Source organism: Meleagris gallopavo, chromosome 7 (genome assembly GCF_000146605.3).
Source record: "Meleagris gallopavo isolate NT-WF06-2002-E0010 breed Aviagen turkey brand Nicholas breeding stock chromosome 7, Turkey_5.1, whole genome shotgun sequence".
NCBI classification, from domain to species: Eukaryota; Metazoa; Chordata; class Aves; order Galliformes; family Phasianidae; genus Meleagris; species Meleagris gallopavo.
The window spans coordinates 31,947,589-31,974,806 of NC_015017.2; the positions used below are offsets into that span (position 1 = coordinate 31,947,589).

The 27,218-nt window shown below is 36.2% G+C and overlaps 1 protein-coding gene across 1 annotated transcript in view; it reads left to right on the top strand.

Moving 5' to 3' along the window:
• ARHGAP15 (Rho GTPase activating protein 15) overlaps window positions 1-26,625 on the top strand; it is a 98,539-nt gene extending 71,914 nt beyond the window's left edge. Inside the window, exons 3-6 of the mRNA XM_031554316.1 lie at window positions 11,477-11,551; window positions 15,619-15,680; window positions 20,653-20,740; window positions 26,485-26,625. Of these exons, the coding sequence (XP_031410176.1) occupies window positions 11,477-11,551; window positions 15,619-15,680; window positions 20,653-20,740; window positions 26,485-26,610 (351 nt within the window). The 3' untranslated portion in view covers window positions 26,611-26,625. The remainder of the gene's footprint in view (window positions 1-11,476; window positions 11,552-15,618; window positions 15,681-20,652; window positions 20,741-26,484) is intronic.
• The last annotated feature ends 593 nt before the right edge of the window (window positions 26,626-27,218 follow it).

A 27,218-nucleotide genomic window follows, 5' to 3' on the forward strand; every position in this document is an offset into this window, starting at 1 on the left:
AAAGAAAAAGAAAAAATGGCATGATTAAAAAAAAATGTAGGTTAATCTTAGAAACTATTGGATTAACTAATGGAAAAGTTGTTATAGGGTTTAAATAGAAAGAAATGAAGTCAATCACTGTACTTGAATGATAAAACCACTTTCTAACAAAATCAAATAAAGTGACATTATTTTCTGATAAAAGTTTCACTGAAAAACAAGCATCTTTATGAAGTACAGTGAAAGTTTGTAAGTGACTCGACTTAATAGTACGTGACATTCTGATTAAATATTAGCAATGTGCTGTATCAGTGAAGCACACGTTAAATGGATTAAGAACTGATTAATTTACACGTTTCAGGAAGTAGTCCCTGGAGAATCATCATCAACTGGGTGGATTTTTAGAGTTGATCTCCAGGGAGCAGTACTAAGCTTGACACTAATCACTCTTTTTATGTATGGTATGGAAGTAAATAGAACGGTTCTAATAACATTTTTTTTACAAAGCAAAGATTGATGGTCTGGTAAATAAGGCTGGGTAAAGACACTTGTGGAGAGTCATCTGGATTACTTAATGGCTGAAAGTGTATTTAATTTATCCAAACATAAGTGTATATGGGAAAACAGGACATTTTTCTGGAACAAGGAACAGTACTATGAGGTTTTACTGCAAAACATAGCTTTTCTAGGTGATTCAGTGTGAAACAGAGTTGCATTCTGACTGTGATAAACATAGGAGTTGTGACAAATGTCTTGTTGATGAAGAACCTACAGCCAATTTGATTTACCCAAAAGAAATTAAAAGGCAATGATTTCCTGCTTACCTATGTGCAGCAGCAACACTGGGCACCAATGGGTTCTTTAATGTAGCAGAATAAGGCAGCACAGAATGATTTGGTAAATTCATCAGTTTATTCAAACTGAAATAGGCAGTCGACTTTCTGTTTTCACACATCAAGATGGTTCTAATAACACTTGTCTAATGCCTTTCTTGAGGTACTTTTTTCTTTATCTTTTGCAATAAGGCTGATGACTTCTCTGGCAGCACATCCAGATCACAGCTTGCACATTGCCCATGTGTTGGATGGTAGTGGGTGATTCTTGTTTGGTTCTGTTGACGGTATTTTATTTTACACAAGGTAGATGAGTTCTCTATCAAAACAAAGAAACTCAAATCAAAGGCCATCTCCATTCTATCTAGATATTTCAAACTGGATAATTCCATTTTCTTTATCTTCTGTATAAGTGTTATATGATTTGCTGTCAGATCAATGCCACAAGAATAAAACCAAGAGATTCAGTGTACTTAGATCAGAACTACACACTTCCCTCTTGCACATTGCCTTCATAATATGGACCAAATTGTGGAATGAGCATAAAAGAGCATTGTATTACTTAAAATGTTTCTTGGCTTACAAAGGGAACAATATAAAATAGTATTTAGACAATGTGGACAACAGTGTTTAGCAACAAATTTTGCCAAAACACATATGGTTGGTTGTTTTTGTTGTTGTGGTTATATATATAAATAATCTGCGTAACAAAGAATCAAAAAAAGAGCCCTGGAGACCAATGCAAATGAGAGGAGATAATTTTGTTATTTAACAATACTAAAAAAAAAACACAACAACACAGCAACAACCACCTGAGTATTAATGTATTTTACTCTGTCAGCACTTTTTGGTAGGTGTTAAAATATTAAGAAAGGTAAATTGCACGTAGAGAATCCCAGAGCTGAGTAAACATTAGTAATCACTGCTGTTCTACCTACTTTGCAGCAAAGTTGTGATTAAGCTGAGAAATCTCAAAGGCAAAGATAATAAAATTTAAGACTTTAAATATTTACATTATTTTTCTAACATATCATGATATCACATAGAATACGAAGGAGTCATCCTGCTAATTGACCTTTGCAAAATTACCTTTTTACTTGAAAAGCTACTTGAAGCAGATCAATTATTATTTTGATTACTCTATTTCTTTCATCTTAGTGATTATAATGGCACCTGGGAAAATCTGCTTGAAAACTTTACATCATTCTTTGTTCTGCGGCATACGTTAGTCCTCTGAACAACGTTAATAAGCAATACTGACTTCTTTGGAGAGAGATTACAGTTTTTGATTATATGAGAGACTAATGTGAGCCAGCAGAGGAGGGAAAAGCATTCACAAGCTTATTCAAGTTATTAGTGCAAAGGGAAAGGGGAGCAGGTGGCAAGTGAGATGGCCATCTAGATATTAGCAAGCTGACAGGTATCCAAGTGATTCTGTGCTACAGCCTCTCATTTTGATCTCCGAATAGTTTTTATTAACATTTAATTATGAGGTTTTCACTTGTGACTTGTGTTCGAATATGTTCCTTCCAATCTCATTAAAAATATACTTTGCAAAAAATGCTTCTTTTTTTTGTTCTGGTTCCTTGATTTTGCCACTGGATGTTCATAGTGACTTCTTTGGCTTGCATTCCATATAAATCTAATTTTATTTGGGAGCCAGGACTTTTTCGGCACTGCTCCTGTGAAACTTAGATACAACGATTTGAAAATAGGTCCAGACCAAAACAGATCAAGGAGACTCACATGACTGATTCGGCGGAGCATACTCACAGACAAGACGGATGTCTCTGCACAGCAAACAATTCTCTAGGGTAGGGAGAGCACTCTCAAATCCAGTCACCCCAGAATAAACTCTAAGTTAGACACAGTCTAAATGTGCCTTCCAGCACAGGCTTCCACTGCTGAATAGATGAGAGCCCCAAGCCAGGCTGTGGATCCAGCCATGCCGCTGCTTTTATATCTCTTTTCAGCCTTCTAGCAAGCGTTTTAAATCATTAAAGCAGTGTTGGGGTGCACTCTGCAAGGGGAAGGGAGAGCAAGGGGGTAGGGGAAGCCTTGTTAGAATAATTTTGTGTTTCATTGAGATTTGCAACTCATTTTATTAATTTTCCACGAGTGTTAGTAAGTGATATTTCACTTGCCAGAGCGTTGGAAGAAACTGGGAGTCCTGGAAGACTCTGTTGGATGTTTGCTGTTGGAATCCTGGTGTTTTTTTTTTCTTTCTTTTAAAAATTTCAGTCATCTAATCAAAGACCAGAAACTCTGATGACCCTCTTATCATGTATAAAGGACAAAAAACGTTTTGAATGATCTGTGAAAATTATATGGGTTTTATAAGTACTTAAAGCTTGTTGAAATATCTTCAGTTGGAATGATAATAAAGCATATTCTTTTATTATAATTAACAACATTATTATTTTTAAAGCAGTTTACTAATTAAAGTAATAAAATTAAGTTTTAATTTTTCTCTTAAAATATCTTTGGGAATAAAATATTCTGAATTTAATATTATTACTTTATTCTAAAATATCTTCAGGAAGGTTGGCTATTGGACACTAAAAACCCACAAAGAAGGAAACTTTTCAACTCTACTAACTTTTATTTTAAAAAATAAGAGTTCCTTGTAAGTAAGATTTCCTGTGTTATTATTTGTCAGGGCAATAATATGAATTAAAATTGTTATTTATTAGAAAGCCTTTTTTTATTTTATTTTATTTTTTTTTCCTATGCACCTTTACTGGCGCTGTTGTTTTCCAGGGAATATTTTATTAAGTAAAGGTGAAATGTGCATTGATGGTAAGAAATCTTAGGTCTGGATTTGGTTCTCAGTGCTTTCATTGTGATCTACCTCAGATTTTTTTTATACACTACTGTTACTGGGGGGCATGCAGTACCTAAGGCAGATTTCAGTGACAGTGTGTACTGGAAGTAGGCAGCCAAGGGATGCAGTGTCAACTGCCTGGATATCCCTTCATTGCCATTTGCAACATAGAGCGATTCTTACACAGGAATCCATGCAATTTCCTTGTATCATTTCTTTCCCCTCCCCTCCCCCCGCCTTTGTGTTTCTGGCACATATACGTCCACAGGTGTTATTAAGTGTAGGGTAGCATGTGGTGTCCATGCTTCAGTACTATCACAGAGGAAGGACTTCCTACAGGAAAAAAATGATCACTTTCAGTATTTTGCAGGCTGCCCATCTAAGCCCATCATTGCCTGGCATCTACACACTAAGGGCAAGGATCCAGCGAACTTGTGAGTGGGCACCATGCCATTTGAACAGATGGGCATGGAAGTAGGCAGCCAGTAGACCATGTATGTGCATCAACTGTGGGTGTTGAGGGCAAGATTCCCAGTGGAGAATGTCCAAACAGCTGTCTGGCCTGAGCCAACATGCCTACGACCAAGCAAAAGTGCCATCCCTAAATCCTGCTGAGTTGGATTAACCTTCAAAAATAAAAATTGCTTCTGCAGTAGCATAAGGTGAGTTTTTGACTTGTTTTAATCCGAGAGAAATATTTAGGCAAACAAAATAAAGATGTGCACTAGAGTCTAGTAGAAAGATCTGTGCATTTGTTTAGGAATATTAACAATATTTTATACAATGGCATTTATAGGGAATATAGTAGCTAATGACTTACAGGAATGTGACATCAATGCTAATTATGCTTTTTCTATTAAGGCAGTCCTTTCAGGAGAGGCTGAGCTTTTTAGTGCATTTTGATTGTAGTGTACATGCCGAGTGTGATTTTCTAAAGGCAATTCTTCCGGATGTTTTTGCACAGTTAAATCAGTAAGTTTTAATGATATTTTTTTTTTCTTGCCCCTCTGTCCTGGGAATACTATTCTGGGGTGCAGTTTCAAGCCTGAGCAATTGATACAGTTGCTGTTTTAGCTGAGTTTCCACATTTGCTGTCTTTATTTCCCTAGGATCTAGAGGGGTTGTGAAAAGATTATCTACCGTTTTTCTCTGACTGTATTAATGCTGATATTTACCTTTTATAGACATCCTCAAAGAACATATTTTTGAAGATGTGAATGTCAAAGGCAAAGAAACTGAAATACTGATGTCAATTTGCATTTCTGTTCCTGCTGTTTTTACTCCTTATTTCTTCTATCATTGGTGCACACTGCTCATCCGTAATTTTATCAAAGCATGTGCAGTAGTAAAGGTTAATATATTCTGATAATATGGTAAACCAAAAGAAAGAACTATACTATCTATAGGAAACTTATCAACATATTTTATAGTATACGTTTTAGTGTATAACTAGATGAATGGTGTCACAATGTGAATGGTCCTGTATTTGTTACATACTGCAGGCTGTAACATAGAAAAGGGTTGTGTAAAAAAGCTTTGCTTTAACTGTTCTTTTCTTGAATCAGTAAATATTGCATTTAATACAATTAGAATGTATTGAAAATTTGATACCAGGTTCCAGTCTGATTTCCAGTTGGAAAATCTTAGGATTAGATGCTCTGCAGCTGTTGGTCCCTTTGCAATGCTTTGATCCCTAGGTACATGAATCTGAGCAATCCACAGTCAAGTTTAGAGCAGCCTTAGAATTTCTTTGACTTATACGGATGGTAAGAACCTTTTGTGGCTGTATCCTCTTCCAGATACGATTTTGGCAGATCTCCTACTCCTGAAAAAGCTATAAATGAAGCCAGCGACATCAGCTGGGACTCCCTTAAAGCACAGATCAATTGGACAAAATTCAAAGTTCATTTGAGTAGCTAAAGAGGAACAAAAGGGCTCCCACTTAGGGAAAATCTGCTCCTGGGATTCACCAAGACATAATGGAGAAAATTACCTACTGCCTCATGTAAGCTTATCCTTAGGGTTTAAATATTAACCCAAATTGGATAACCCAAATTTGGATTATCTTCCAAAAAATTTTGGGAAAGAAGGTGACATAGTTTTGTAATCAAAATCATGATTATTTATTCTCTGACCACACAGTTCATCCCAACACCACCTGACATTAAAACTGCGAACTGAATAATGAATTTTCTCTTATGTCATGAATGAAGCATCTGAATAAACTGAGGTGTTTCCATGGGAAAAGCACCATGACACTTATCTACAGCAACTTTGGAAGCCAGAGAGCACGCCCAAGTGATTAAATTGCCTTAATATAAAATACCAACCATCACAGGCTACAATACGAAGGAGGGCCTTCTCACTGTGGGAAAGGTCTGTAGGGTTCTGATTTATAAGAGAGCAAGAGGTCAAGGGAAGCAAAGCCATTATCATTATTTTCATGGACTCTGGAGATCTGAACTGAATATAGAGGGCAGTGTGCTCAAAGGGAGCCATGCAGAGGGAATGCAACACAATCCTGTGTTTTTTTTCCCCCACTGGTTTCATTCTGCAGATTCTACTAAGAGCATATTGTATGTAGCAAACTCAAGCCTATAAGGGCTGTGGTTTTCTTATTAAACGATGCATAGAGAGATTATCTATTCTGTAGCTGGTGCACAAAGGCTCTATCCATGCAAGTTCCAGTCACATGTATTGTATTGAATTTTCGGAGGCCTGGGGCTGGGGAGGGAGAGCAAAGAGTGAAGGAGGGCTGGTGGGGACAGGTCTGAAATTGCACATCTCTCCCTGAAAGCTTCAGAAAAAACAAACAAACAAACAAAAAATTGTGTGCTAGCATTGAGTTATATTGCTTTATAGTCACTGTTACTTTTTTCCTCTGAACAAATCTCTTTGGACAAGCAAGGAGAAAATCTCCTATTATCACTATAATGTCAGCCTTTGGAAGACAGTGGTAGGAGGGCTCCAAAGCAAGCCAGGAGGAATACAGCCATGGGCAAGGAGCAGCAGGAACATGGGAAGATTTCCCCAAGGCTGAACAGGCTCCAATGCACTGAGAACATCTGTATCAGAGGTCAGGTGTGAAGGGGATTGCTCTTACTTCTTGAGGATGGATAGAAAACCCTTGCCTACTGAGATGACAATGGAGCGTTTCCAAGTAGGAAGTCCCATGGGATTTTCTTACTGCCTTTCACAGCAGAAGAGAAACCTTATCGTACCAGAGCTGTTTACGAATAATTTCTGTAGATAAATGGTAGACTTGCTATAATGGTTGAGAGTGGTTCTTCAAAACAAATTGCTTGAAGCCCTGCAGTGAATGAAATGTTACAGGATTTTCCTTTCCTTTGCCCATAGCCAAGGTGTCTTTCAAGAGATGTCTTTTAAGAAATACTACAATAGGTTTTTGTTAAGTTCCTCTATCTAAGCAATTATGAGCTGTCACTGCCATATCGGAGTGACAGGGAATGAAATGACCACAGACATCACTAAATCAGGTATCACCCCTCCTTCTCTGTTGAGGGAATGGTTTTCACAAAAGTTTATGTGACTAGTTTGTACTTTTATTGCAAACTTTAATGCTGCCACCAGTAAGTTCGATCCCATAAAGAATTGAGTGTTCTGGCCTTCATCCAGAAAACCACTTAAGTGGATTGCAGAGTGCTTTGCTGGATCAAGTCCAGAGCTGAGCAACATGCAGGAGCAAGTTCTCAACAGCAGGGGTTTCTCTCTTTTTGGGTATTTATGAAGGAGTCTCCATGTTAGTTGACTGCAGTGTGGGTAGAATGAAAATAAACAATAGTTAGACTCCTAAGAAGAAAGGTCAAAGTGTAAACAAAGAGGTAATTTTTGAGTAGAATGCTAAGAAAAACCTCCATGAGAACGTTCTCCTTGGTGGAGCAGTACAATGGCTGGTGGAGAAAATAGCAGGTTGATGTCACCATAGGGTTTTTTATCCGAAGCAGAGCTCTTCTGCACTAGTTGTATTTTGTTTGAGCAAGCTATGGTTTTCTCAGTCTGCTGACAGGAGGATTTGTGTGTAAATAATCTATGGTTGTTAATTTATTCAATAATGTTGGAAACCACCTATAAAGGCCTTAGAATTTTCTTAATTACTTAAGGATAAGAGTGAATTCAGGTTGATGTTTCAGGAAATAATTCACCGTCTGTAGATTGCATTAAAGCATTCTGTCTGGACCTTTTGAGAGATGCCGGTCAATTTTATTATGTTTGGGTGAAATCAGACATAAATATGCTGCTTCTCACTGACCTGGATGAATTAGGTCAGAAATATGGTTATAATAAGGAAAAAAAAAAAAAAATCCAAATCAGTCCTTCAAGATTTTTTTTAAGCCAACACCACACTATATGAAGAGACCTGCAATGAGATAGTGGTGATGAATTCCCACAGAAAGAGGGAGAAATTAAAGAACAAATAGGTACATGAAAAGAAATGGAATTAGACATCAGGTTATGGTATGTTATTCCATTAATGTTAAAGTAGCAGTTGTCAGATGGTTGTCCCTTCACACCGGGATACCAGGCATATGTAATGGAGGCTTTGCCATTCTAGAAAGCATAATGATGGATTAATGTTTAGATGCTGGAATAACTCTGGTAAGAGATGGATACCCTTTAGCTAAGGGGAAGGGAGGGCTGCTGAGGCTGAATTTAACAAAATCAGACTTGCCCACAGACTTGCAAACGCTCGCAGAGCGGATTTTTAATGCTGCAGGTGACATTGTTGCTGACTGAAGAATGTTCATCAAATCAGAAAACTGCTGATAAGCTGACTTTCCCAAAAAGGGATCTCACGAACTTCTGCTGTGTATCTCTGCCTTTCATCATATCCTGGGAGGTGAGGTAGAGGACTTGTGACAGACGTTATTTAGATTTTGCTTCAGTTTCTTAGGGTAATTGAATGGAGCTATAGAGAGAAAAATATCTGAAAACATCTAATTTATAGTCTATCTATTAAAAAACTGCAGGAAAGACTGAAATCAAGCCAGTGCTTTCCTTAGAGTATTTGGGTAACTCAAAAACATATAATTGAGAATTGTTACTTCTCATTTAGACTTTTGGTTTTGCTAAAGGGAAAACTGATGAATTTTGAAGAAATTTGAGTGTACTGACCTAATTGTCAATCAGATGCTTTTACTGAGAGTGTTTGAACAGTGGATTGAATATTATCATAAAGGAAGTGATGCAGTTAACTCATTTGGTAGGGTTTGTGATATGTAATTGAGTGAATTGATAGAAGTCCTTCTGGAATTTAATGAAATCTAACTTATTAAAGAATGTTATTGTTGAGTTTTGACTCAAGATGCTTTGATTCAGTTTTTCAGAAGGTCCATTCCTAAACTAAAATGCTGGTAGAAAATTCACATTTCCATTAATTCCACTTTTTAGCCAAATATTTTAGGTAGATTTTGATTACTTCATTTGGGAGATCCAGGACTTGGTTGCGTGAGATTGCATTGCTCACTGCTGGGCAACAATGCAGTTTCATTTTTGTCCTGTAAGAGAAACATTTACAATTCAAGCAAAATTGCAAAAGTATCACTTAGATGATCAAGTCTATTCTTTCTCACTGCACATATGCAGTTTTCCCTATCATTTCTGCTTTGCAGATAGCGAAGAGGTTGATACATAATGCCATCTGCACCCAGAATTAAATCTTTTATTCAATCTTTTTATATTTCCTTGAAATTTTTTATTTCTTTTAAATTTTGCTACCTTGAATAACTTTCTAGCACTACTTAAAGTACATTTTACAATCTCTTTCCATCATTTGATTGAGGATGGATTTGATGCCTCCGGTATTATTTCTAGCATGTACCAAATGTGAGCATTTCTTTTATTGTAATGCTCTGATCACTGAGTCTAAGACCAGACCAAAAGCTCTGATCGGTGCTGTGCACTTCACAAAGTTGCACACAGGGCTCCCAACAGACACATGTGATTCCTGGAGATAACAAGTGAATGTTAAAATAAGTGCTGTGGAGTAGTAGTGTGTCTTGTTACTTAATTTGGATGAGTGAAGCATATATTTTGGAAAGCATCATGGGGCAGTATGCTATGCTGTATGTTAAAGAATAATTAGAGTGGGGATCTGGGTAAAAAATGCTTTCTATGATCTAGACCTGAATACTTTAGTTATATGTCTTGTGCACTATAGGACTTTGAGATGCTGGGTAGTAAGGATAAAGAAAAAGATAAATTGAATTAATTTATTTTGAATTTATAGACATGTCTCTGCTTGCATTAATATTAAGTTCCACCCAAAATCTAAATGGGAAGACTGTAATCTTAGAAGTTCTCTCAATAGCATCAGCAAATCATTCTTGTTTACCCTACATGCTAATAAAACAGGAACATGACACTCCTGAAAACAAGATTGCAAAATACAGAAAATGTGGTCTGACATTTTTTTTCTCCCCAAAGGAGGGACTGCCACTAACTAAAGTATTTCTTATGAAAGCTCGATTGCTTAAGATGCAGAATATTAAGAGAGAAAAACACTTTAGGACACAGCCATGTCACCAGCTGTTACTCACCCTTAATGAAATTGTTAAGTGATATTCTTCATAAATAGGTCAGAGAAACTTTTGAATTGTGAAGAATGTTTTATCTCTTTCTTTGAAATGTTTGTATTAAATTTAGAACTGGTAATTCATTAAGCTCATTAGCTCTGACTAGGAGAGTAGAGCAATATCTAGGATATAGATTTCAAGGCTTAAATATGTTAGCGCTTACAAATAAACATGAAAGCAATATGTGGAGAAAAAATATGGGATCATAATATGTTTAACTGCTTTTTGAGCGTGGCCCTCTGGATTAATTAAGAACATTTTCTATATTCAGACACTTAAATATAAACAGAATATATTATGACTTTCAGCTAACTCCGCTTCAGTAGAGAAAAAGAGAATGCATTATGATGAATACAGTGGAAACTAGTTGAAATTATTTTGTCATTCGTTTTTTGATTTCTGTTAAAAGATGAGAAAGTCACTGGATTTTACAGGATCCAAACTATATTATTTTTGAGTAATACCAAATTTAAGCAGTAAAAGGTTTGAAAAAATGTACACATATCTTTTGGTGACTTATTCTTTGTCATAGATTTGTAAAATTCCTCCTGTTCTTTTCAACAGAAACCCTTGATTTGTGATCCAATTTTTATTTAGTCTTAACAATGTCTGGTATAGTGTAATCTGATTTTGCAGAGTTAAATCACAGTTATCTTCTGGAAAAGAGGGAACTGGAGGAAACAAGGACTCAACCCTCGGGAGCAATTGTAGAATGAGAGTACAATATTGCTGCAGCCTTCTAGACATGGAGAGTTAGAAATAGCCTTTAGAGCAGTTAAAACGTAAGACATATTCCATATGCATTCCCAAATATGTTTTAATTTCTTCAGAGACTTCCTTTGTAGTCTCGAGGTTCCAATTAGCACCTTTCCCTTTCCTGTAAATTGGGCATAAGATCACCTAACCAGAAGATACTTGATGGAAGAGTCTCAGTTTGAAACAATTTTTATCAATTAAATCAAGTTTTAGCTTACTTTTCCAATGTCACATCACAAAAAAGCACATTCACGATAAAGATCTTTAGGATTTAGTAGCTGTGCCTTTCTAATATCCAGGAAGGTTACCAAATACTGAGGTGAAATCAGTTTTCACAGAAAAGCTGTACTAAAAGAAGCCAGGTTTCCAAAACTTCGTCCAATACCTGGATGCACATGCCTGGTAGCTGTATTTGTTGGTCCATCTTCATCTTTATGTATTTGAATTTTCTTTGGAATTAAATTCTTACTTTTTTTTTTTTCCATTTTTAGATAAATCGTCACAGAAGAAATCATTCCCAACATAACTTAACACTTGCAGACATCATTAGTACACCAGACCACACGGTGAGAGATTGCTTTACAGAACTGATAAATCATTCTTGCTCTTTAAAAGCTTACAATGTAAATATTGCACGTTTTACTAAAGAATAAATACACGAGGTTTTGGATGCCTCAAGATGTTAAGGGATTTGAAGGACTTTGATTAATCAATAAAAAGAATAATATTCAAAGATACAAAGCAATTTGTATGGCTTGACTTTGCTGTTAACTCTGTCCTACTAGGCTATTTCATCAGTGGTAATATTCTAGATAAAGGAATGTAACCATGTCTTTGTCCACACAAAGTTGTTTTTCATTCTAATATTAGTTTTTCTAAATAAAAGGGAGCACTACATTTACCACAATTTTCATGAAACTAGAATAATCTAGGGGGAATGAAAACAGTAGAGAATTATTATTATTATTATTTTTTAGACTGAAAATATAATGAATATTCAAATACAGATTAATTAAACATGGTACTTTTTTGTATATGGACTTTTAAGTACTAGGTAGGTTCAGAAACTTGTCATTCGTATAAATAAGAAAATTATGGAACCTGTATGTGACCTAGAGGTAACTACTGTTTCTTACACTATTCCTAATGTTTGTTCATTAGATAGAAACTCAAATATTTATACGTACAAATTTTCATTGTTTTTTTTCCCTAAATAACAAATTAAAAGGAAACAACAGCAGGAACAACAAAGAACAGAAGTAGCCAATGTTTTTCTATGTTAATTCTTTCAGGGCATTTTGGGTTACATTCTCAACCTTCCATATGTCAAAAAGGTGCAGAAGGGGCAACATCTTGACAAGAAATGATGATATTTATTAAGACAGGAAAAAAACAGAGCATATCATTAAGATATATTTGGTATTCTTTTTAATCTAATGTCATCCATTTACAATAGAATCCTGAGCCATCATGGAAGTATTTCCTTCTAAATCTGTACATGGAAAAAGGGATATTAACAGATGTTAGACAAGGAAAATACAGCTCCCTGAACAGGGATTATATAAATATTGGGGTCATCCTTGAAATCATTTATTTGTCTTGGTTATAAAGTCGTTTTGTAATTCTGTAAATACACTGTATGCTAATTACAAAGAACACTTTACACATTATTGAATAATGAAGACTGTGCTTATTTTCTTACAGACAGCACCTGTACTAATTTAGTTAAACCAATATATATATGACTTCTTTTACACATAGGTGTCTCATGTATAGCTTGTATTTCTGAACTGTTTAGTTTTGAGCTGTTTGATTTTTGACAAAGGATGGATCTGAACTACAGGACTTAAATTGGTATATCTTATCTGCCCCACATTTGCTAGTGGATTTGATATTCTAGCTCAAGACTGCTACATGGAAAATATGATTGAGCACCAATATTTTCATCTGGAAACATATCCAATTTTTAACTTTCCAAAATGTAGGAACAGAGGTGATTCGAATCCAGTGTTGAAAATCACATTTGCCTTTAGTTTTGGATTGGTTAAAATAACTGTCTGGAAAGAGTATTGGTAAACTTTGAAAGGATGAAATTTTGGGTCTGATTCAGAGAAGCAATCAACAGCTTGAGTGGTTAGCCAATGCTCCTCCCTATTTCTGTTTCCAGATGGATAGAAATATTAAAAGAATAACCTTTCTCATATGTTATTTGGCATCTCTGGATCTCTGGCCCTGGCCAAGCAACCAGAAGATTTATGCTGCAAAAATGAACAGTTAGGAGGGGAAGACATTTTTTCCAAAGATGTAAAATAAGTGTATTTAAAAAATAAAAAAAGTAAAAAAAAAAAGTAATATGGACCTTGGGATTAAGTCTTATTTTAGTTCTAATAATTCACCCATCCATCACTAGATAAATAGTGACATGACTCTGCACAATAATCCTCATAACTTTCTCTCTGGATTTTCTATGGCAATGATATGCATGACAGGAATTTGCATGAGATAAGTACAAATTAGAGAAAATTCACACACTAATACCCATGTACACATTTGAGAATATCACCTAGATCATTGTCCACAGACCTTTTCATTGGTACTAACAGATATGTACATAGTATATATTTCATTATATTCTATATTACAAGCAACAGACAAAATCTATGGTGATAATCAAATGTATGTTAATAGCATGATTGATATTTTGAGTAATTAAAATAAAAGGTATGCTTTATTTAAAAACTCTCATGTTGCAGGTCAAAGCATATTTTATTGCCACTTACCAGCTTTGCAGATGGAAAAAAATCTATTGAAATTGGTACAAAATCATCTCTTGATGAAATTTCCTATAGGACCACAAGGAGTTACTAATACTCCAGATAGGCGCTGACTCAGCAGTGTTTGAAAGTGAAAGCAGGCTCACTCTGAATCAGTTTTACTTCTGGAAATGCTGAGGTGTCCCTGTGTTCTCTTTTTCCATTACTGACATAGTCAGGGCATCCTAAACTAATCAGATAGCAGTTCAGTGGGTTTAGTTGAATAATTTTCTTTTTTCTTTTATTTTTTCTTAACACAAACTTACATAGTCGTCTGAAACATCCCAAAGCCTATATACACGGCTTCATAAGGATTGTTTCAGCTGATTGTACAGAAAGGATGACCAAGTGCTTCTTATTTTTGCTGTTTTAGAGTGTGTGTAGAGCTATGGAGGACAACAAATTGAAAGGGAGAAATAAAACTGAAGAACAAGCGTAGGATTCACTTCTAGTATCCCAAAACTCAAATGTAACAAAGATCCTGTGCAATCTAGTGCTGCAACCTCACGTCTATCCAACATTTTGTAGCCTGTTCAGACACACACACAACAAAAAAAAAGGAGTCAAATTTCAGAAACTGTGTAGTAGAAATTCTGAGTCACAGTTTGAACCAGTGATTGAACACCTGGTGGGAAGGCGGGGCCAACCCAGTGGAGCTCAGGTGCAAGCAATATACTAGAGTGATTGGAAGGGGTGGAGCAAGGATCTACCCCAGACCTCATGTAAGGGTTGGCAGTGAGGGTAGGGGGATCTTGTTGGAGATCTTTGTGTACCTTAAGCCTTCTGAAGGTAAGCAGCTTTTTTCCTTTATTTCTCTACCTACTGTTGTTGCATTTGGGTGAATCCTTGTTTGTTGTAGACTGGGATCTTGCTGCTCTGCTGTCACCATTATGCTTTTCATCATGTTACAAACTACAATAGCAAAGCAGGGGATTTACACAGGTGATATCAGATTGCTAGTATCACATATTGTTTTGTATGTGCCTTCTTTGGATGTGTTTTGGAAAATGCACAGTGTGATTTCCTCTGTTTATAATTCCAGTTTCAGATTTTATGTTGAAAATTGACCAACCCCTCAATTTGGTTTTCTGCTGTAGCATGAGATCGTTTAGTTCAGCTGGGAACTTGAAGACAGTTTTCCCTGCACACAGTCACCCACATTCCAGTGAAGTGTGACCTTTTAAAGGCTGTGAGGGTGAGATCCTCAATGCTATAGTTCATCCAGAAGGCAGCACCGCTTAAAAACACAATGTCTTCCAGCATCTTCAGTGAGCTCTGTTTTTGTACTAACTCAAAGCAAAATGTGGCACATATGGAGGCAATGGGATTTTTCCTGTTGTACCCATATTTGGCATTGCTATGACATTGGTTGGCCCTAAACAGAAATCTCCTTAGACTGTAAGAATCAAGAATTATTTACAGAATAGTTTCATAATAATAGCTTCATGATAGCTATTAAGGAAACATAAATTTCTACAACTCAATATATTAAATGACATAATTTACTTACAATATATTTTAATTTTTTTTAACTTATAACCAGAAACTTCACATGCATTAATATAAGTTTCTGCTAACTCAACCAATAAAATTTTCTTCCAGATTAATTCTGTGTGCTAATTGACTTTTCAAGTTGTTTGTGTATTTTTGAAAGAACTGACTGTAACAGAAAAATAAGTGGCTAAAGTGAGAATTAATGATAAAATGTACCCCTGCTAGATCAGTTAGATGTGGACTTTTATGTGTGTACTAACTAAATGGATACATTAACCTGAGTAAATGATATGGTTTTGATCTATTTTTCTTTTCCTTTCTTGTAGGTGGTGGAGAAAGAAGGATATCTTCTAAAAGCTAAAATAGCAGACGGTGGCAAGAAATTAAGGTATTATATGTAAATGTTACAGAACTTATCAGTTGTAAACACATATCCACTCTGAATTTTAAGTATATAATAGCTATTATTGTGGCTTACAGCCAAAATGACTTTATTTCAGCATTAACCCAGTATGTGATCAGCTTTTGGAGTGTTACAGTCTCAGAGTGCAAGCAACAACATTTAGCAGGCTGATTACATGTGATGAGCATGTGTTATATGCCATATGCATATTAAAGACAACTTTAAGACACCACACAAACTAATATTTCTTCAAGTAGGAAAACTTTAGGTGCTCTGTGTGTGCTTCAGGAGTCAAGGATGGGATGTAGGATGTGAGGATGCCTAGGCAAGACTATCAACAGCAGTCAGCATTTATTTGCTTAACGTTACTTCTGCTAAAAATAATATGAATATTAGCTATTCATAGAAGTATAGCCACATAGAAGTGGTAGTGGTATGTGATCAGTGTCTTATACATTACCAATGATCATTAGAGATTAATATGAAGTACTATATTTTCTGCCTGGAGAAATAAGTTAATGTACACACAGTGATAATCTGTAAAGATCTTGAGATTTTATTTAAGTCTGGATGTCACCATGTCCATCCGCCTTTTTACTTCAAACTAGAATGCTGTCTACCCATGGCCAAACCTTCTACTAATGGGTACCCTGCAGATGGTAACACATCAGAGACTGGTGGCACTTGCACTTTGGGAAAAGGCACCAAAGCCAGTAATACTTCACACCACACCTGGGCCAAAGCTTCTGCAGGGTGCGTGTAGGGTGGCACGATCTGCCAATAAGGCCAGACCAGAAAGGAGCGTTAACTTCCCAGTAAGAACTGATGCCTATAGGAACCCTTAGCACAGTACATCCCCACGGCTTGGCATTGCACATCAGTTTGCCACTGGCACAGGGAAGAGGCAACCTAGCATGACCGCTGCTGTTTTAAACAGTCCTGAATGATCTCATATCTTGACAAAAAAGAAAAAAAAAAAAAGACCTTAGAAATTGAAAGCAGCACTGAAGCTATAATGTGCTGCCATCAGGTGTTCGTTTGACAGAATGCAAATGCTGCAGCAGCTCTCAAATAGGACTCACTTCAGTGCAGGAGTGGTTCGCTTTCAGGAGCTGTCTGTGTTTTAAACTATAAGTTTAATGTCGTGGATATAGGTGAATTCAAGCAATGTGCTTGTTAAATCTAGCTGGATTTTCTCTGTGTACTGACGTTATGGGTCTTTATGCAGACAAAGAGCATGGGTACTAATGATTTATCTACTTTGTGTACACTTTATCAGATTCCTCCTTTCACTTCCCTAAACTTGTTCATTGACTAGAGGTGACTTATTGAATAACCTTAGTGTGATGTGGAAAAAAACCAAAACTACATTATTGTGATTTGGGGGAAAAAAAAAAACCTACAATATTGTGAATGAAATTTTCTAAAGAAATTGAAAGTTTTAGGTCACTGCTTATATGGGAACAAATACAGCATCCCCATCTGTAAAAAGACTAATGCACCTGCAGGAATTTCATTTCTTTTAAAATCTGAGTAATAAATGCTTGAAATAGAAAAGATATTTATCAGATTGTCCATATATTTCTTAATTTTAGGTCACAAAAACAGTGGAGTCTTGATTTTAAAATGTAACTTTTAAAATGAAACGACTGTAATATAAAAGGACTAGGGAATTTGAATATAGAGGAAAAAATATCATATCGATACCATGGTGGATTTCATATGCATTCTCATCACTAATACATTTCACAGAATCACAGAATTGTAGAGGTTGGAAGGGATTTCCTATAGTCTCCTGCCAAAACACTAAATATTCTTTTCTCTCATGGAATTAAAGCATTCTCCCCTTAAATTTCAGAATGAAGTTTAGGTAAAACCTCTTATCCAACATTTTTTAAGAGATACTTTGTAAAGTTAAGTAGAAGAAGAGCATTTTGCTCCCATTGAGGGTATCTGGTGAAGACCTTTTCCAATGTGGCAATGGGAAAAGGTAGGCAATGATGGGAACCAAGTCTGGTCAGTGACAGTATTTGATGAGGGCGTATTTATTTCAGCAGGCTTATCTGGTTGAGGACTTCCAAATAAAAGACAACAGCCAGAAAAAATCTTGCTTAGTTGCACTAATTACTAACAAAGGAGACAGCATGTGGGGGTGTTGATTCAAGCACATTATCGGAGTGAGATCTCTCAGTTGGGAAAATAGAAAGAAAAGGGAAAACAGTAAGTAAAATGCTAAGAAACAGTCTTGACAAAGCAAAAATTGAGACAATGACAAGATAGGAACTTTGATGGGCTATCAAACTACAGGTGTCATCTCTGTGAAGATCAGCCTGGATTTTGCAGAAGATAAGATGTGAACTGAGGGACCCCAGCCTGGGAAGATGTAGAAACTGCAGAGAGCTGCGAACTTATAGGGATGTGCATGGGAGAGAAGTGAAGGAGGGCAAACGATACAAAGTGCCTGTCCTTTTGTAAAAGGAAGCCAGGCAGTACAGGCTGGCTGAGGCCTGAAACTGATCACCACAGTCTGTCCTATTAACTCTTTATTTATGCATTCCTACTTCCTTCTGTGTGAAGGGCTACATGCTAGCTCCTGCTGGGACCTGTGGGTGTGTGTGGACGTGAACTGGTCGCAGCTACTGGAATAAGGAGAAGGGCACAGGCCTGCAGGTTCTGGTGCCGGCTCCTGGGGTCCTGGCACCAGCAGCTGGTGGGACCGTAGCTCTCTGCATCTGAAAGAATCCTACAGATTTTGTGTTCAGGCTGCTAGCTACTGGCAAACTGGTATGTCAGCTCCTGCTACTGGGGCCAGTGGGAATCCCAGTGTGAGGTGCTGGAGTGAGCTCTGCTACTTCCAGCTGTTGGAGCAGAATGGCGTGTGTCCTGACTGTGTCTGCTTTATGTTAGTCCTGCATGTAAGTGCTGCTGGGGCAGATTTTTTTCGTCTGTTTTAGTTGGTATCCTGTGTGTATCCGTATATTTCTGAGTACGTGTACAGCTTTGATATTGGTTGAGCCTGATGTCAAGCGTTTGATGTAAGTTGTGCTGAATCTAGGCTGTGTACTAAGGATTTCAATCCCTTAGTAATCCATAATTAGCCAGTATATCCAACCCATAGGAAAGTCTGTTTAAATCAGTACACAGCAGGCTTGACTGCTTACTTGCAAGACCTTTTATGAGTAGGGGGGAAAAAAAAAAGAAGAAATTAAGAACTGAAGCTGTGCTTACCACTAGACAACTTGTACTCCTTGCTTTGATGGTGATTGTTAGCTACAGTACTTGTTTCACAAGGACACTGTAAAAACTAATTAGTTGAGGTTGAAGTGTTCTTAATGCCAATATGTACAGTCCTCAGCTGTGAACAGAACATAGTTCACGTTAGCTATGGATACAACTTCATAGTTGTAATAAACTTAGCTGGAGATTTCAAAGTGACTTACAAACACTGGGGAATAATATATCCTCCCAGTCAGGTATTTTTCTTAGTCTATTTTTTTTTTTCCTCCATTAGCATAACATAAAAAATGCAGTCTTATTTTATTCAAATCTGTTCTTCTAATTTATTGAGAGTGTTGTTTGTTTTCCACGTTGTTTCCACCTGTAGGATATATTTTGGGGATGAACTTTATTGTGCTGGGTGAAATCTTGCTCACACAGAAATGAGCAGAAGTTCTGCTAATGTCAGCGGAATGAGGGCTTCATCTGTAAGACTGGTTATACTCCTTTGTATTACATAGGGAGATAATTAAAAGAGAAACAACCTGTTATTGTGCTTGATGCTCAGTTTGATGCCATATTGAATGCAACTGAGCTTTGAGATGGATCTAAAAATGAACATTCCAAAAAAAAAAACAAAAAAACAAACAAAACAAAACAAAAAAAAAACACTAAGACCAATATAGCTAGAATGAAAAAATGAATGTGTTTGATTTAGTTAAGGATACTTAAATTTTGGGAGCTGGAAGAGATTAGGGAAGAAATAATAAGGACGAAAAATATTTTAATACTCCTGATGATAACAGTCAACTTCCTCCTTTTAAGACTCTACAGAATATTGGTGAAACAACCTGCTTGCCACATACATGTTCAAGTCTGTTCTAAAATATTAAGATTTGCAGTTTGTATTCACATAAACCAAATAGACAAGTTATGAGCATTTTTGTAAATAAGAAATGTTATGACCCCAAAACCAGAGAGACAAACTTGACTTTCACCTAAAAATAGACTTCTGTCAGACAAGATGCATTTGTTTATGATTATATGGTGGTTTGAAATATCACATTATATGTAATATATATAATATAATTTCTCTATGAGTTGATTATTGTGCTCTTCTGTGTAGAGATACCGTTTCCATTATCCATGTGTATTTTGGTTTCTTCTCCCAGGCTCCAGCATACTAAGCTGTACTATAACCTCCCAGCGTTTTACAGAAACTGAAATCTCTCTGAAATATCATTCTTTTCTTTCTTTCTTTTTTTTTTTTTCCCCCCTGTGGATTTTTTTGTTTTGAACCAAGAGAAAGTATTTTGAACCTTTCAGAACAGACCCTTTACTGAGCCCATGCAATTGGACCAAATTATTTTTTCCTTCTTGATTCTATTTTAAGTAGTAGTTATCAGAAGGGCATAAGCTATTGGAACACTCTTAGCATGTGTGAACTTCAAGCACACGTGAATAATCCGTCTGCTTTCCTGTGGTTAAGGCACCTTGGCGCTAAAAGAAGCAGAGGGGCTTTAAAATGGGAACGAGGGAAACAAAGCCTTCATGCTTTCCTGTTAGGCCACACTTGTATCGTAATTATGATGGTACAATTTCATCAAGGCTAGTGGCAGATTGAGTTCAGATCACTTTTTCTTTCTGAAATGAAATGTTTAAAAACCACGTCTACAGATGGAACAATTCTTACATCCTGCTTGCGTGTCTTGCTAATAATTTTTATTATTTTATTTTTAAGGAAAAACTGGTCCACCTCTTGGATTGTTCTTACTTCACGGAAAATGGAATTCTACAAAGAATCCAAACAGCCAGCGCTGGCCAATCTGGTAGGCAATCAGCTACTGAATATACTCAGCTTCTCTGCAACTGTTACTTCATTGTTAAAAACTTTGCTACTTATATTAGGCAAGTTCAGAATGAACTGGCAACCTTCAAAGACCTGAGAGCAGCTGAAGGAAAATGCCTTGATAAACTTTTAATCAGATGTAGAGTACGAGAAGAAATAGGACTTAGCACGTCCTTTATTAAGAGGTGCATTTTGAGAATAATTGTGAAGTGAGACAAATTGTGAGTGACTATCCAGTAATGTGAAGGTAACACTTTAAATTAAGGTGTCATTTATAAATGCTTTATTCTTATTTATGAAAATGATCACTAAATGCAGCTACTTCCTCAAATAATGTATTATAAAGTATGTTATAAAATGCATTAGTAATAAATGCTTAACAGATGATGCGATGAGAATCTGTTGCAAAGGATACTGTGAGATGTAAATTGTATTAAAACCATGTATGTGCATCTTTAATACATGAATTTAAGTTATCCACCATCCTATAAAGTGGCTTATACATTAATAAATAATAATAAATTATTTATAAATGGCACCTTAATACAGGGTGTTACCAAAGCAGAAAACACTGTAAGTTAGCAAAGTGATTTTTTATCGTAGTATAAATGTGACATCTACCATATCCTGCTAACCTTCCTGAATATTTCTATGACTCCAGCTAATGCAGCTAATGCAATTTCTGTAGCCTGTAGTTACTACAAAGTGAAATTTGCAGTACCTCTTTATTGTGCCCCAAGGAAAGACCACTGATCTTAGTCTTTGGAGATGTGACAGCTACGTTGCGCAAGCAATAATCGCGTGTATCCCTTCAGTGCTAGTTACTGTGGAGTTCGAGCCTACAGACCTGAACATGGGCAACAAAAGGGGATTTTGGTAAATGTGTGACACTGTGAGCAGAAAAAGGACAGGTTTGACAAAGCCCTATTGTGAAAGGCTCTCAAGGCCTGATCAAACCTGTCATATCTTATTGGCATGATGGGTGGCCACAAAGGTGCTGTCTTTGGCAGGAGTCACAAAGAATAAGCTATTTTTTTTTTTCTGTGGCAGGTGATAAACCCTTTTTTTTTTTTAACTTCTTTTTTTTAGCCTATATGTTCTTGATCTAAATGTTATCTCCTGCTGTGAAATCAGCTTTAAATATTGCCTTTTCATGCTTTCCTTTTTTCAAAAAGTGAGGGTTATAGCAAAAATTATTTAAAATAATTAAAAAAAGGGAAATAATAAAAATAAGTAAAGGATAGAATCTGACACTATCTGCTTGTTTGTGCAGGTAGATCAGTAAAAATAACACTTTTTCTGAAGCCATGAGAACAGTATAGCTTAAATTAATATATTTTTTTCCAAAGTCATGTTTACCTTAATTAGTTGTTTTTTTGTGAGTCTAAAATACGTCCTTTAAGACAAATCTTATAATTTACTAGCTGTCTTTTATTTCTGGATGAGTGTTGCTGTCATAGAATCGATATATTTGGGAAACTAATTCATGTTATTCTCAAATTGCATTAAACTAACAAACTCCAGAATATGTTCTTCCTCAATGCAGTGCAAGTTAGAAGATATCAAAGGGATCATTTCGAAGAAATGTTTCTTTTTTTTCTTTTCCAAAAGCATCTAAAAGCAAAGATAAAGATATCTCTAAGATAAAGACACATTCATGAGAAACATTTATGGCCGAGTTATGCATAGAAGGAAGGAAGCTTTTGCAATGTTTTTGGTACTCATCTGAAGGATCTGATTCAATGTGATTGTGAGCCACTTGGCTCTAATTTGTAGAGTGTGGGCCAAAATGAACACGGGCTGCTTAGCTCAGCTCTGGATGCACCTTGTGCTTTGTACGTTCAGTCTTTCAATGCCAACATGGTAAATGAATTCAGTTCTATGTTAGATCTGAGCAATAGGGTTGTACACTCTAAATGAGTTGAAGATGCATTTTCTGTCTATTGCATTTAACTTCTATGCAGTTGGAAATAAGTAAATTAGACAAAACTTGAAAAAAAATAAACCAAAAAACAAACGAACACTCATCTCTCAACTCAACTTTCTAAGCAGAAATTTCACACTTTTACAAAAACAAAGCTAAGCTAGCAAGGTCATTTCAACTGATCAAGCAAATGCAATGTTTATTTCCTTTTTAAACCATTTAACCAGATAGGATTTCCTTTCCACTATCAAAATTATATAAAAAAGCTTCTTTAAAAATCATTCGTTTCCCAATCTTCTTTTAGTTTATTTCAGAAAAAAAGGAACTCAACCATTAATTTAATAAAGTAATAGAAGCAATGCTCATTCACTGCAGTACTAAATATAACAAAGCATTTTTATTGTTAGCAGGAAAATTGTGATGTTACAAAAAGATTGCTTTGTATTATAAAGATATTAATTTATTAATGACTTGTTGTTAAATATATTATGTGAAAATTTAAAACAAGACAGCATCATTATAAGAGGAAAATCTCACAATAAAGGTAACAGAGGGAAGTGATAATACACTTTATTCATACCTCTTCTGATGATAGGGTAACATTTAGAAGTGACCAACATTATATTTACCAAAATCTTTAATAATATTCAAACTTAAACAACTAGTCTTTCTGAAAAGTTCTTGTTGATTTGTACAACTGTACATGTAAGACCTTTTCTATTGATTTCAATGGAGATGTCTGAGAGTTGTAGCTTTCTAGAGAAGGTAGTTATATCTGATATTATACCTAGTCATTAAAATACATATAGGAGAGATCCATAATAATGTACTTGTTTGCTGAAAATGCAAGTTTGCATCCCACATAGCTAAATGAGTCTTTTCCTCCTGCTTTGACCGTTTGTTACCATGCTTTAGATTACTTTTTTTTTTTTTTAGTGCTCATAAGAATGTAACTTATTTTTTGTTTTAAATTAAGGACATTGTGATTGAAACAGATCTCAGCTCCACTCTTTCTAACCAGCGTTAAATTTTATTATCGATTGGCCTCTCTGACCAAGAAAAACTAGACTGTTTATTTCTGGAGATAGTTTATTCAACAGAGGTTATTTTAACCTCAGGTTATTAGCCCATCTGCAAAGTAATTTAGTGAGTGAAAATGCTGCTGAAATCCATATTCATGTTGCGGAAGATTTCATTGCAGTAGACACTTGTATCAATTTACAGCATAACTCCCTCCAACAACACTGATATAACATAATTGCTCTGACTGCAAAACACAAAGCAAGGACATGGAGTGCTCAGGCTTTCACGTTAACCTTAGTTTACTCTCTTGCAATATCTCTGAGGAAAACAGACAGTATGTAACAGGACAACGCTTAGGCCAGAATGAATTTCTAGGCTTTTTTCCTGAGTACTGCATGGGTTGAAGCAGTAGTCATTAGTCTCCATTGTGCAGAGCTCCATGGGTGCTGCAGAAGGGCTGACGTACTCAACCAGAACTGCAAGATCTGAATGATTTTGCTTGCAGTTTTAATCAGGGGCTTTATATACTGTACCATAGTCGTGACTTGTGAGGTGTTCACAGACACCTCCTATCCTGTTGTAGTCAGAAATGCCGAGTTCCCCAGAAGAGAAGTTTTTGAGTTGTTAGCACACAGCAGAAGTGCGTTCATCTTCTTAAGACCCTGAGGAAAGGGAGATCAATATCCTTGCCCTTTTCTTCTACTGATTACAGAACCAGAGCAGTAAACGAACTCCAGTTTAAAGCCGCAAACTGTATGTACTTGAACACACAGGAGTTCAGCTTCTACCACTACTTGCGGTCATAGAAATTAAAGATGGTAAAATCCTCTGGGGTTCACCGTTCTGTCCAGCAAAACTTCCACCAATGGATGTGCTTTCTATTGTTTTTCTCACTTCAGTGTGTGATGCTGTGGTAGTTTTCCTGAGGGAAATAACACTCTATAGCCCCCGCATTCTTCATCATCAAGAAACTATTTCCTGGTTCTTTGTCTATGCTTGAATTGCTTCTTTTCAGCTCATTGTATTCTTCTGAAATCGCGCCACTTTTTCTGTTGATTAAATAAAGCTGCCTTCTTTGTTCAAGTATTGGTGGACTCCATGTTGATTGGTTGGTTGGTTTTTGTTTTGGAAGAAACCCATCTGACCCACTTTTATGAGGCTGTGTTGTGTGTGGGGAGGGTTATGGAGCAGCACATCTGGTTGTCCCATGAGTTACTGAGGAGGAAGCATTCCTAAGCTGTTGCTTGGCTAAGCAGAGTGAGCTACTACAACACTGGAAGGTTTTTTTTTTTCCTCCCTATTTGCTTTTACTAATAGTGATAATTATTTTACTTGATCGCTTCTTCCTTGAAAATAGTAATTCATAAAATTTCACAACACCTTTGTAAAATTAAATATCAGTACTGTTGTTCTGATCTGCTATTAGAATTTAGGAAAGTTAAGTTCTTCTCAGAGACCAGACAGGAAGTCTGAGGCAGAGCTGGGGAAAAAGTCCAAACCCTCCTCTTCCAGTGGTTTAGCCACAAGAACATCTTTCTGCTTTGAATAACATATTTTTTCTGTAAAGAAAAAAATAATAATAAAAAGGAAACAAAGGTACACTAGACCCTCAGTTTTAGAGGATCTGAACCGTGGTAGTTTTATGGTTTGGCAAATGGAGACCATAATTACAATTCCAGTACGGAGAAATGGCTGAATTATGACTGACTGCAATTTATCTGACCAGGACTTCTTACTTTGGTTCTTTTAACCTAAACAGATCCTTTTCCACCCATCTCAAAAGCATCCTGCAGAACACACATTACTTTTAGCCTTTAATAACAACATCAGAGAAATTCAGTTCTCTGTGTTTGGAAAACTGATTATGTGGTTGATGCTGCACTGGCCATTGCAACTTTTATTAGGTTGCCAATGCTATTTATTTTTCTTAAGGTAAAATGTCATAAGAATAATGGAGTAAGTTTAGTAACCTAGCCTATGAAGTCTACTCTAAATGACAAGGGTTTTGCTGAAACTGCTGCACAGGCAAAGTCTCTGGAGAAGAAGCTTAGATGGTAAATGAGGATTATTATACTGTGCTTTACACCAGTTTTCCAGAACATAAATGATACAGGCAAAAAAAATAACCAAAAAAACTGCTCTTTGAATTATTTTCATCCATATGGAGGAGCTGGGGAGGCAGAGCTATGCTGCTCAGGGATGCACGAGCTGACATCGAAGTAGCGCTACATGAAGCTACCCTTATGTGTTGAGCTCTTTCTGGGTGTCACACATGTCCTTGAAGCTTTCATTTTTTAGAGCTAGAAATGATAATTTGTTTGGAGAAAGGAGATAGCTTGTCTTACAGACACAATGTACGTTCTTGTCTACTTTCTGTCCTTTCCAGCTTCATCAGTTTCAATTTGCAGTTGGAAAATCCACAAAGCATTATCTTGAAATGTGATGGCTTTTCATGAGGTTTTGAAAAGTAAGCAATTAAAAAAACTCTGGTCAGTGTGTGTATGCATTTGTGTTTTGATCTATTGTATATTAGACATTTTTAGTTTTTAACTAACTACGTTTAAAATTAGGCATGCTTCTTCCAAAGAAGCTTATTTCTGAATTAACACCTTGAGAATAGTTATCTAATAGTACAAAGGAACAATGAACTCTTCTGAGTAATGCCAGAAGCTTCACAACAATAGTCTTTCACTTAAACTTGATCTATTCTTAATTTATATGATCTTGTCCATTTGCGGAAAGTCAGGTCATATTCATGGGTAATTTTTCCTTTGCAGAAACCGGGATATAAACCTGAGTGTGTGGATTTGTGTGGTGCTCGCATTGAGTGGACCCCAGAGAAATCCAGCAGAAAGAATGTCTTTCAGGTAAGAAGCAATGCATGCATTTCATTGCTCATTTGAGCATAAACTCTGTTAAGCTAAGAGGTAGGATTTATTTCCTCGGTTTTAAATAACTGGAGTCCGATTTAATGCAGCATTTTTCCTGCTAGTATAGGAGTGTAACATTTTATCAAGCATCGGTTTACTATTTTTCTAAGGGAAGGATTTCTGATGACTGAGTTTCCTAAACACTTGAGAACCTGTTGATTTATTGATTAATGCTCTATATTCAATTTGTTTTTAAAACTTAGTAGGTAATTGCTTGGAGTTCAGGCCTAGAATCTTGACCCAAAGGACTTCCATAAACACAACTTCTTCAAACTGCTTATACAAGCATTGCTCCAACACAGTGTGGTTACTCTGTTTATTTTTATTGCTGTTCAGGGTGCTCAGACAGTGATGACCCAGGTTCATTTCTGGAGGGGGAGTGGAGCATGGTATAAGCTTGCTTCTGTCAAGACCAGCATAGAAATACATACATTTCTCATTGGTCTATTCTTCATTGATGGCAATAATATTATTTAATTACTACATCTAAATCTGTTAAATTGAAAGGTAGGACCAAGGCCTTAGGAGATGAAAGAATTAGAAGAGTGTTATTGTAAGGTTAACACTCTGGGATCTAGAAG